We start from the raw sequence: 12,078 nt of genomic DNA, 5'->3' as shown, positions 1-12,078 counted from the left end.
CCTTTGCCATTATTTGATGGGAGGCTAGTCCTCATGACCTTTTTAGCTAGTAATGCTGGGCTAAAAGCAGAATTTGCATTTACAACAGGAAAGAAAGGGGCTGGTAGAGAACAACCTCCAGTGTATAAGGAACACAGGATTTCCTTTTCGTTATTATTATTATTAATTCCACATAGGCTGGGCTGGAGGGATGTCACAGGCGCAGATAAATTACAGCTCTCTCTCACACACAAAAACAGACAATAGGTAGTTACAAGCAATAATGGAGCTCATTGAAACAGTAGTGATAATAACTGAAAACATCTAAAAATGAGAGGCAGGTCCGTGGAGGTGGCATGGAATAAGGATTCGCCCCTCTGCACTCTGGACCCACTTGGAGGCTCATGGGCTTTCCAGGAGCGCCAGATTTTTCCTGCCAGTCTCCAACCCAGTCCTTGCATAGCTGCAGCACAGCACAAGAAAAGGAGAGCAGAGTCTCGGGGAAAGGAACGTCAGCCTTCATCTGCCTTCCCTTCTCTGCCACAGACAAGCAGCAGCTGTCACTGCCGCCCATGCTAGTCCTGGAACCGGTTGAGAAGTTCGCACGTCTTCTTCTCCAGCAGTTCGTGGATCTTCTTGACCCGCTTATCATTGGCGGCCCGGACGTAGCTGTTGGGGTCGAGGACCGCCATGCCTTCCTGCACCTCGCCCATGATGATGAGGGGCCCGTCCTCGGTGGTCATGTTGGGGCAGGGGCAGTTCCAGTCCATATCTGTCAAGGTCACCTCCAGGTACTTGATGTTGAAGAATTTGAGGCCCATCTTCTCGTCCTTGAGGATGTCATCCAGGGCAAAGCGGGCAATGCCAGAATCCTGGTCCTCGATGATCTCCATCAGCCGTCCCACGATGGCGAAGTCGCTGCGGCAGAGGCTGGGCACCATCTTGCTCTTCAGACGGCAGGCTTTGCACTGCAGCGTCTTGGGGAAGGGGCAGACATCCTCGCAGCTCTCCTTGCCATCAAAGTTGTTCTCATTGCCCTCGCAGCCGCCGTAGATGAAGGAGTGGCACTGCTTCATCAGGTGGTTGTAGGCCCAGCGGGGTTCCCAGTTCTTACAGGGGCCCTGCACAATGGGGAGAGTGCAGAGGTTGACGGCGTTATTGACACAGGCCAGTTGGCACTCTTCGTAGGTATCGAAGTGGTTCTGGTTAGCCCCACAACCGCCATAGCGGAAAGTGGTGCACAAGCCTCTCTTGGAGTCAAAATGCCAGCGGACTTGGTAGGCCTCGCATTCCTGCTTGTCAGGCTCCTTCAGGCACTCACCGGGCGGGAGCTGAGGAGGGCTGGATGCCTTCGGCTCCCCTCTGGAGTGCTCTCTCTTGACAACAGACAGCGGGAAGTCTGCCCGCAGGAGGCCGGCAGAGTTCCTGGCTGTGCAAGTGTAGATCCCGGCATCCTCCGGCTGGGCGTTGTAGATGACCAGCTGGCCAATGTTGGTCACGACCACGTTGCCATACATCTGGTCGGGCCGCATGATGAAGTTTTCCTGGTGGTCGCTCTGCTTCTCCCACGTGATGTCGGGGCGCGGCCGCCCACTCACATCGCAGTGAAAGCTGACCGTGCCCCCCACGTAAACCAACTGATGGAAGGGGTTGTTGTAGAGGGCTGGCGGTATGGGCAGCTCAGTGCCTGCGCCGGGCGTCGGGTGAGCCGTGGTCTCCATCGGCACCGGGCTGGTGTTGGGCCAGGTGAAAATGTACTTGCACGGCACCACAGCCAGGCTGATACCCCGGATGCAGGCCTCGGCGTCCATGTAGCACTTGTTGTAGTAGGTGAGTCCGTCGGAGGCGCAGGTGAAGTTGGGTTCCTTCTCGCACCTGTCCTTGCACTTGCAGACGGGCTGCCCATCCCAGATGTCACAGTCCGAGCCCTGTTGCGTGCACACAAAGCTCTCGCATGTGGCCTCTTGCACCAGCTCCAGCGAGGAGAGGCTTCCGTCCGCATAGCGGGCTGCCACGCAGCTCCGCAGGCCACAGACGTTGGTGCAGCATTTCTCAAAGCCTTCGCAGTCCTGCAGAGGAGGAGGAGGAGCAGAACTTTTAGATTTGAGTGAATAGGCATCGTTTCCCCCATCAAACTAGGTGTGACAGGGCCTTTTCGGTGGTGGTTCCCCAGTTGTGGAATGCCCTCTGTTGTGAGGTGAGCCTGTCTCCACCCATTAACTTTTGGGAAGAATTTTAAAACACACCTGTTCACACAAGCATATCTGGTAGCTGAAGAATACTGTTCCTGGTAATCCTGAGATAAAATAGCTAAATTGGCAGAGCATGAGACTCTAATCTCAGGGTCTTGGGTTTGAGTGCCACATTGGGCAAAAGATTCCTGCATTGCAGGGGGTTGGACTAGATCCTCGTGATCCCTTCCGACTTTACAATTATATGATAGCTGGATGGAAGTATGCTTTTAACTGCTATTGCTTTTAGAATGTTTTCAATTGTAAGTTTTAACATTTTAAGAATGTTTCTGCTTTGTTTTTAAGTTGTGTAACTGTTTGCCACCCTTAGGGAGGAAGGTGGGATATGAATTTAAATTCAAGAAATAAATATGCATATAGGAAGCTGCCTTATACTGGAGTCCAACTTCAGCCCAACTAGTTCAGACAAGGATTTCAGACAGGGAACTATCCCAGCCCTGCCAGGGATTGAATCTGAGACCTTCTGCATACAAAGCAGATGCTCTATTACGGAACTGCAGCTATTCTCAAGGCAGTTCCCACTCCACGGAAATAACAAAATATGCAAGAAATGGTGTCTCCTATAACAATTAAATCACATTAACAAATAGTTCACAACCAGAAGTTTAACAACAAAAACCCCTGCAACTATTTAGCAGAGTAATCCTGTTGTTTTATTGGACAGCTGGTGAGTTTTAGCTGGATTTTTGTATTTGGGGGCTGGGTGGTGGTTTGGCTGGCTTCTTATTAATCAGTTATGTGTGGTTTTGTATCTTACTTTTATTCTGGAAGCCTTTATTCTAAACCACTATATATATATGTGTGTGTGTGTGTGTGTGTGTGTGTGTGTGTGTAAGCAGTGAGTGCACACTAAGTGCAAAATGAAATCAGCTCCCATTAAAACAGCCTAACAAAAAACAACAATTAATGTACTGTACAGCTTAAAATCAATAAAACAAACATAAAAAGCAAATAAAACAGATTCAGCGGCTTCATACACATAAACCAGGGCCCAATTTCATGGGTCAGGAGAAACCTGGGCAAATAAATTAATTCTATGCTGGTGCTGAGGGGACACTTCTATGGTGGTTTTCAAAACCTTGCTGGCTCACTGCAGCCAGAGTGGTGTTGCGGTGCCTTTTCCTTCTCTAAATTGTGGCCATGATTTTTCTTAACCCCCACATTCCGCTTCTCCCATACAAGTTGTGGTAAATGGGAGGGAATTAGTTACACCAGCTGCAGGACTGGCATACTTGAGGGCCCCTTGTGGGAGCATGAAGGTCAACAAAGAGGTCTTGCTGATTCACATTTGCCCCCAAAGTGCCCTGTTTCCACACATATACGCACTACCACGGATACATCCACCCCTGTAGAAGCTCCCAGGTTCGATCCCCAGCACCTCCAGGTTAGGACTGGGAATGTCCCCTGCCTGGAACCCCTGGAGAGCGGCTGCCAGTCAGTGTCAACATTACTGAGCTGGATGGATTCAGTATAAGGCAGCTTATTATGCTTTTGCGGGAAGACCATAGTATCTCAGTCATAGCTCAACATCTGCTTTGCGTGCAGAAGGTCCCAGGTTCAAATTCTGGCCTCTCCCAAGTGCTGCTGGGGAAGATCCTTGCCTGAAAGGCTGAAGAGCCACTGCCAGCCAATGTAGAAATTACCGAGCTAAATGGACCAATGGGCCTGATTCAGTATAAGGCAGCTTCTGAGGGTTTTCTGTAGGTGTGCCAGTGATGTTAAGTGCCTTTCTGCGTGGGAGCCTCCCTCTGTTGGCAGAGCAGCAGTTAAGCAGCATCTATTGGCCCCTCAGCTGACATTCATCTTGCTTTAGGATTGCGGCCTAAACCACAAACTCCTTGAAACAAGCAAGGAAGGAAAGGGCCTTGATGGAGTAAACCTCCACACACAAGGGGGATTAAAAAAATTCGAATATTGAGGCCCCTTCGGTTTCCCCCCAACAACCTTTTAACACCTCAGTGAGAACTAGAGCAGGTTCAGGGATGAATTATTTGGCTCGAAGGGAGGGAAGTCTGTGGTCCAGAGAATGCCACCCATCTCCAGATGAGACAGCATGGCTTGTCTAGGGCTGTCAGCACCTCCCTCTGGCATCCCATTGAAGCAAAAAAGGGAGGCAGAGAGAGCTCAGGAGAGGCTCAGACAGGAGAAGCATCTCCTGGCGAACTCCCAGCTTTTGCGGAAAGGACCTTTTTCTTTTTTTAACCTTGTGAATCAACTCGTGTGTGAGGGAGAACAAAATGGATGCCCCGGTAGTAGGCTGCTTCACCTGTGCTCTGCCCCTGTGTCTAAATACATAGCAGCCCATCTCCTCGGTGCAATTACAGCAGCAGCATAACCACCTTAAACAGCCATGACTGTTTAAAAGTCATGTTTAAAAATCAGTGATAGTGATTTAAGCACATAGTGCAGATGGGGCCTACGGGCCTCCTCTGGGTTGTGACCACAGCTGTCTTTTCCCTTTTCTTGTGAGGAATCCTATTCAGAATAAGGGAATTTCCCTTAAAAAAAGGGAAACGTTGACAGCTATGGTTGTGACCTCGCAGAAGCAGCATCCCAAAGTCTTCCTATATATGCCGCTGTCAAGCAACCTGCCTCTAATACACACATCTACAGTGCAGGCTGGTCCATAAGGGTGAATGTGGCACATCAATCTGAGCTTGCCTGAAGCCACCTGCCTGCATTCTTATTGCAACCAGTCCTGGGAGATGTCCGGCCTGTCATCTTCCTCTTCCTTCCTGAGTCTCAGTGTTGTCACTGTAGAACTCAACAGGGAGGAGGAGGAGGAAGAGGGGGACTAAACCAGAATTAGTGGCTCTGCTTGCAGTTTAATTCAGTTGGCTCTGGCTCTATTGACCCTTCAGTTCCCTTAACCAGGCCTGGGCAGTGGAGGACCTTGGAACCTCAAACTTCAGTGGTGCCTTGTGCAACGCCAAAATCTGCCCCTTTGCCTCCTGTTGCATTTCATAGTTGCGGCACCTGCCCCAGAAGCTCTGCACCTAGTGCAACTGAACCATTTGTGCTCCTCTAGATATGGCTTTGGCCTGGGGAACCTGTGGCCCTCCAGGTGTTGTCAGAATCCATCTCCGATCATCCCAGACCATTGGCCACATTGGTCATGATGGGCTGATGGGAGGTGTCGTTCAACAACGTTTGGAGGACCACAAGCCCCAACCATGCTCTAAGCTGTGAGGTACAATTTTACGTCTGAGGTACTTGTGCTCTTACGGGGGGGGGGGCAGGGGGGGGCATTGCTGCTTCCTTATCACATAAGAAGTTGCTTGACTGAAATTGATCCTGACTGGGGTGGGGATGGGGGAACCAGTTTACCACTTTGAGTAAAAAAGATTTTTTTTGGACGGTCTCTCACACAAGGGAGTGAGAGGAAGGGAGGGGTTAATTGGAAAGAATTTTTCAACTCCCTTCCCAGACAAAAACGAGGTAGCACAGCCACAATTTGACAAAGCTGATTGACTGATTTCTATACCGCTTAATATGTTAAAAAATATTTCTAAGCGGTTTATAGAAAACTGAAGCCACAACAGACAACTTAATCAAAATATTACAAAAATAAACAGCTGCATATAAAAATTAATAGAAAGTTACTAATATATTTTTAAAATCAGTTCATTTTCCTTCTGACACGCCCTCCCTCTCAGCCTCCAGGTTCTCACCCAGGGTCCAAACAAACTCTCAGATCATCCACAAATGTATTACAGGGAGTAGAGTTCCTGGATACAGCAGACATCACCCTAGTCTCTCACTCTAGACTTGCTTTCTGTAGGCAGGTGGGTGGCACCTTCTCTGGCTACCCACAACTGTGTCCCATTCAACTGTACTCTCCACACCCAGTTCCAGGTACAGCAGGTTTGCTGAGTTTCCCAGGAGGTCCAAAGGTTGGGAAGAAGGTCCTCCCTCCACTCACAGCTCTTTCTTCACCCTCTGCCCTCTCTTTCTCCTCCTCCAGTTGCCATCACATATGCAAATATATAAATTTCCAGTTATGCGGGGGACTGATAAGAGAGATGGATGGCAAAAGCAGAGGATGGGGCTTAACCAAGTATTTGAGGGTGGGTGTTAAAGCCAGAGTCAGGGAGGATCCTATTCTGGTTTCCTAGCAACCGCTTGTACCTCCCAAGGAAGGAAGGACCACTTCACACAAGAAAGACTTTCCTACATGGAAACATATTGTGTATTGTTTCCTATGTGATGGTTTATACTGTGTCATATTAGGAGTGGGGAGATGCAGGTTTAAATCCTCACTCAGCTGACTGGGTGACCCTTGAGTCTCAGTCTCTCTCTCTCTCTGTCTGTCTAGCCTCCCTCACAGGATTGTTGTGAGGATAAGGGTGGGTGGGAGGAGGAGCAAGAAAGCATGTGTGCTGCCTTGAGCTCCTTAATGGTTTCAAATGTAATAATGAAAATGATGACGATGCATGGAATTCTCCCCATGGAAGTGATGTAGGGGCTTCCATTCCCTCAGCAGCAATTACCATTCCCATCTGTCAGTGGTGACTGCACCATTCACATGAATGGGTACAGCTCCATTAGGGAGAACAGGGAACTGCCTCACCAACCTATGTCTGCCCACCCAACTTGCCTGCCTTCTTTGAATCAGATAATTGTAGAGTTGGAAGGGACCCTGAGGGTCATCTAGTCCAACCCCCTGCAATGCAAGAATCTCAACAAAAGCATCCATGACAAATGGCCATCTAACTTCCGCTTAAAAACTTCAGAGGAAGGAGAGTCCACTCCACTATCAAACTGCTCTTACTGTCAGAAAGTTCTTCCCGATGTTTAGTCGGAATCTCCTTTCTTGTAACTTGAAGTTCATGTCCCTCTAGAGCAGGACAAAACAGGCTTGCTCCATCCTCCATGTGACAGCCCTTAAGATATTGGAAGATGGCGATCATATCTCCTCTCAGTCGCCTCTTTTCCACTGTTCTTCTTACTTAGAACCAATCTAGGGGGTCGTACTGCCTATCAGCTTCCTGAGTCTCAGTATTGCCCTTGTAAAACTCAGCAGAGGAGAGGATGGGGTGGGGTGGGGTGCATGAGAGAATTATTTGGCACTGCCTGTCATTGCCTCATGCTCCACCTACCATTCGCCTCTCTGCTCTCCACCCCACCAGTCCCAAGGGGCACTGGCACTATGCCCACCAGTGCTGTTCTAACAACACCAGTGATATGTCTACTTGCCATGCCAGCGCCACCTGTCCTGGGGCAATGCAAGTGTGAGAAAGAGTCACAATGTTGGCTTCTTCCACATGTCTCAGGAGTGTGGGAATGAGGCACAGTGTAGCAACTTCCACACTTGATGGAGTACCGTTTGATACTGCCCTTGGACTGTGTGGTTTACAAAGCAACTTCCTTTTCTCCTTCAGCCGCCTGGCTCATTCTGAGCTATGCATATACCTACTATCATGCTCGCAGGCACCCATGCACACTGCAGGCTGCATACAGATAAGGTGCAGAAGTTCCTATGACCCTGGCTGTCCACATGGAGGAGAAAAAGGGACAATGTGAACCAGCCTTTCGGCTTAGTCCTAAGGCTGAGCAAAATGTTACAGTTTCCCAAACTGGAATGTATTCATGCACACATTCACGAGCATTGGCTCCTCCACTGCCGACCCCCTTGGAAATGCAGCATTTGCTCAATGATGACCCAAGATATTATCTCCTTCTCAGAGGTACACCAAAAGCTGCCTTACTCAGACCATTGATCCATCTAGCTCAGCTTTGTCTAAAACCGGCTCCCAGGCTCCCATACAGGATAATTTCCCAGCCCAACTTGAAGATGTTGGAGAAGTGAACCAGAGTTCTTTGGTGTGCAAATATGTGCCCTGTCACTGAGCCATGACAGATTAGCACTGGGGAGTTCTCTTGTGCAAATATCATTTGCGCTCATCCAAAGCTCCTGCGAGTTTCATTGCACACAAGAGTTCTGTGGTTGATTGTGCCCCATGGGTCAGAACTGTTTCTCTCTCCCATTCTGCCATCCTTACTGGCACCCAAACACCTGTCACCACTTCAGGAGTCAGTTCCCCTGTACTGCTCCAGGGGCACAACATATCGTTAGGTGAAGAGGGGGTACTACTTGCCCCAATGTCTTGATTGGACTCCCCTATTTCTGTGACCCATCTAGACTAAAGGACATCCTGCATCTGGGAATTGCGCATGAGAGAAGGTGCGCAAAACACACACACACACACACACACACACACCCAAAACAAATGGAGGGAGAATTGATTACAGCGGCAACTTTTATACATAGGCACATTGATGTTTTGAGTTTTATGCAAAAGAGGGAAGGTGTGTAGCTTCTGAAAAGAAATGGAAAAATAATCCTAAAATGGTGTAGGCTTATTAGCCTAACAATCTGCAGTATCTCTGAAGCATCCAGAGAAGCAAATAAAATAGATCCTTTGAGCATGTACAGAGTGCTGAGTAAATGCAGGCACCGTCCCTTTGCCCTTGCTGGCAGGGAGAAGAAACACAGGAAGCTGCTGAATTCTGAGTCAGACCACTGGGTCTATCAAGACTCTCTTGTGTCTCAGGTAGGGTTCTTTCCAGACCTCTTAACAGAAGGTCTTAAAAAACAAAAACGAAAAAACTCGAGGGAAGCCAGATTCTCAGCTGCACCATAAAGTTTATTGCACATATAAAGCTGCCTGATGCTGTGTCAGGTCATTGGTCTGTCTAGGACAGCAGTGTCCACTCTGACTGGCAGTGGTCTCAGCAGAGCTGGGAATGGACGATGCCTATCGGGGACTGTTTTAACTGGAAACGCCAGGGGCTGACCCTCAGACCTTCTGCCTACAAACCAGGGAAGGGCTGTGGCTCAAGGGCAGAGCATCTCCTTTACATGCAGCTGGTCCCAGGTTGAATCCCGAGAGATCCCGAATGCAGGGGAGCCACTCCTGCGCTTTTCAGATGAGGCACCTTCCTAAGCCTCCCTCGGTGACAAACCCTTGAGCGATGCGACCTCCCGGGCTGAGCTATTACTCTTTTGCCATAGAAGGGCATTTCACCCGAGGGGAACACAGCACCACCCCCTGCTGGCTAGGCCCGGAACTGCGCGCCGAAGCTCTCGCAAAGCGGGTGGGCGAGAGAGCTCACCTACAGCGTCCCCGACTCACCTGATCGGCCTGGCACTCCCTCTCGCAGGTGCTCTGCGCATCCACCCACAGGTTGGGGTTCAGCTGGTTGGGGCACACCCCTAGGTGGCTCATCCTGATTGGCTGCAGGCTGGCCCCTTCTGCCAGGAGAGACAGCAGAGACAGGATGAGTGAAGGCAGCATGGGGTCGCGAAGGTGCTGCTCCCCTCCGAGCCGTCGCTGGCCGCCCTCTCGCTTCGAGCCCTTCCCGAGGAAAGTCCAAAAAGGCATCCAGCCGCGCCACCAAGCTCTTGCCAGCCACTGCTGCGCCTCCTTCCTTTTTTTGTGTGTGTTCCCCCACCCCCAAAACCCAGGAAGAGTCTTCCACTTTTGCCTTGTGTGATAGACAAAACAATCACATTTGCAAGGAGGCTGCGGGGGGGGGGGGAGAGAGAGAAAGAGAGTGGGGAGAGGAAGGTGAAGGGAAGGGAGGAGGAGGGGGAAATAACAAGAAACCAAAGAAAGCTCTTCTTTTTTCCCCTCCCCTCCGCTCTTACACCCCCCAGCACACACTCCTCATTTTATCGCCTGTCCTGGACGCCCCAGTGTCCATTCTGCCTTCTGCCACCAGCAGCCAGACACGAGGCCTTCCCAAAAGCAGCATCACTTAAAGTGCAGCCGTCGAGAGGGAAAGGTCCATGTTTCATCAGCAAATGGGGCTCCCAGTCTCTTCCCTCGAACTTCATCCAGTTGTGGGGTTTGCCCTCCTGCTCCTCCTCTTCTTCTCTTCACTCAATGCCTTCTCTTCCAGTTTCTTTTTTTAAATAAAAATAATAAAATCCAGGCCCAGGGGCAAATGGCAAAGTGCTGGATCTTTTGGAGCCAGCAGGCCAGAGGCTATGGGGAAGAAGGTTCTCTAGGAAAGGAAGATGGCTTGGTGAACAACCTTGGGGAAAGAGAAAGAGCGAGCGAGCACATCAACAGGGAAATTAAGTTCCTGGGTCAGGGAGGAACAGAGTTATAAAGCAGCTCCCGGGTGTGTGTCTGGGGTGAGCAGAAAAAGAGAGGCGAGGAGGGGGGTGTAACCGGAATCTCCTCCCCTCTCACCGATGGGCTGGGAGTTTGGAATGGAAAAGCGACTGACCTCAGACGCTAACCCTGTCTGGGTTGATCGACTGGGCAAACACTCGGAGGAGATCAAAGGGGGGTGGGGGGAGAAGAGAGAGAGAGGGAGCTGCAGAGCCTTCCAAAACCGAGAGACAGACACCACCGAGACCCACCAAGTGGGGGGAATTCTTTCAGAATGAGAGAACATCCCAAAGGCCTCTTGGCCACTGGCAGCGATGCTGACCATACCAGGCCTCCAAGGGCCCGGGCAAGCCCAGACCTCTTCCATAGGGCATTTTGGAGACTTGGACTCAAATTGCCTCTCTTTCCTTTAAAAGGTGAGCCACTGCGGCAGCCGTAATCTGTAGCCGCAGCAAGAGGCAGGTGGGCTGAGGTGACGGCAGGTGATATAGGATCAAAGAGGCTGGAATGGAAGTTTGAAAGCCTACTAGAAGAGGCCCAGCATGGATAGCTGGGAATCACTCTGTATTTTATTTTTCTGTACATATATATCCCATCATTCCTCCAAAGAGTTCAAGGTGGTTAAGATCGTTCTCTGCATTTCCCCGTTCCATCCTTTGTGGCAACGCTTGAGGTAGGTTAGGCAGACAGACTGGAACTGACCCAAGGTAACTCGGCAAGCTCCATGGCTCTGTTGGGATTCGAACCCAGGCCCCCAGGTCCTAGTCTAACACACTAACCACTACACCACACTGGCTCTCTAGATGGGCCTGTATCGAGGCCTAAGGTAAAGGTAAAGGGACCCCTGACCATTAGGTCCAGTCGTGACCAACTCTGGGGTTGCGGTGCTCATCTCGCTTTACTGGCCAAGGGAGCCAGTAAAAAGTTGGGATAGGAACATAAGAATCTGCCTTACTCCAAGACCAAGTTAGTCCATCTAGCACAGTATTGTCTACACTGACCTGCAGCAGCATGCAAACCAGATGCCCTCCCTTCATTTCAGCTCATCTTTAGTTTAAAGCAGGGGTGAGAAACTTGCAGCCCTCCAGATGTTTTTGGACTACAGCTGCCATCATCCCTGACTACTGAGCATGCTGGCTGGGACTGAATCGCTATGCTAAGCATGTCTGTTAATCATCCTAGCAACACATTTGCAACAAAGTTCTGTTTCCGGTGCTAAGCCAGGCTGTGCAAGTCACAGCCGATTTATGTGAAAAAGTTCATCTACTTTGCTGGGGATCATGAAGTGTAAATCTAGGTCAGGATTCAGTACTGGAACTTACTCACCTAGAAATTTGTTTAAATGCCAGGGGTCCACTCTCCAGTATTCAGAGCAGGAAGTTCACCTGAGCATGTACAGAGTGCTTCTCTCTGGCTAGCCATGAACTGCAAGCAAAACTCTTCCACCCAGCTACAACTCTCAGCATGCATCAAAAACTACAGTTCTCAGGATTCTTGGGGAGGATGGACGTCATGTGCTTTAAACACTGTACAGTCGTACCTTGGTTCTCAAACAGAATCTGTTCTGGAAGTCCGTTCGACTTCCAAAAACATTATAAAACCAAGACGTGGCTTCCGATTGGCTACAGGAGCTTCCTGTACTCAATGGGAAGCTGCATCGGATATTCGGCTTCCAAAATACATTCACAAACTGGAACACTCACTTCCAGGTTTGCGGCGTTTGG

At 49.9% G+C, this 12,078-nt stretch overlaps 1 protein-coding gene across 1 annotated transcript; it reads right to left on the bottom strand.

The window, feature by feature from the left end:
* Positions 1-139: 139 nt before the first annotated feature.
* WFIKKN1 (WAP, follistatin/kazal, immunoglobulin, kunitz and netrin domain containing 1) lies at positions 140-10,412 on the bottom strand. Its single transcript, XM_081839791.1, has 2 exons — positions 9,368-10,412; positions 140-2,048 (listed from the first exon to the last, which is right to left on the bottom strand). The coding sequence occupies exons 1-2, from the start codon at positions 9,614-9,616 to the stop codon at positions 555-557; spliced, it is 1,743 nt and encodes a 580-aa protein (XP_081695917.1). The 5' UTR covers positions 9,617-10,412; the 3' UTR covers positions 140-554.
* Between the last annotated feature and the right edge of the window lie 1,666 nt (positions 10,413-12,078).

The sequence above is a fragment of the Podarcis erhardii genome (assembly GCF_964252035.2).
Source record: "Podarcis erhardii genome assembly, chromosome: 14".
NCBI classification, from domain to species: Eukaryota; Metazoa; Chordata; class Lepidosauria; order Squamata; family Lacertidae; genus Podarcis; species Podarcis erhardii.
This window is presented reverse-complemented; position numbering and strand designations above follow the sequence as displayed.

Bases quoted from the DNA above. Each gene is read 5' to 3' on its own strand.
- WFIKKN1 (XM_081839791.1), bottom strand. From the start codon at position 9,616: ATGCCTTTTTGGACTTTCCTCGGGAAGGGCTCGAAGCGAGAGGGCGGC. The intron at 2,049-9,367 runs GTGAGTCGGGGA...CCTCCTCTGCAG, and splicing joins GGGAGTGCCAGGCCGATCAG to GACTGCGAAGGCTTTGAGAA.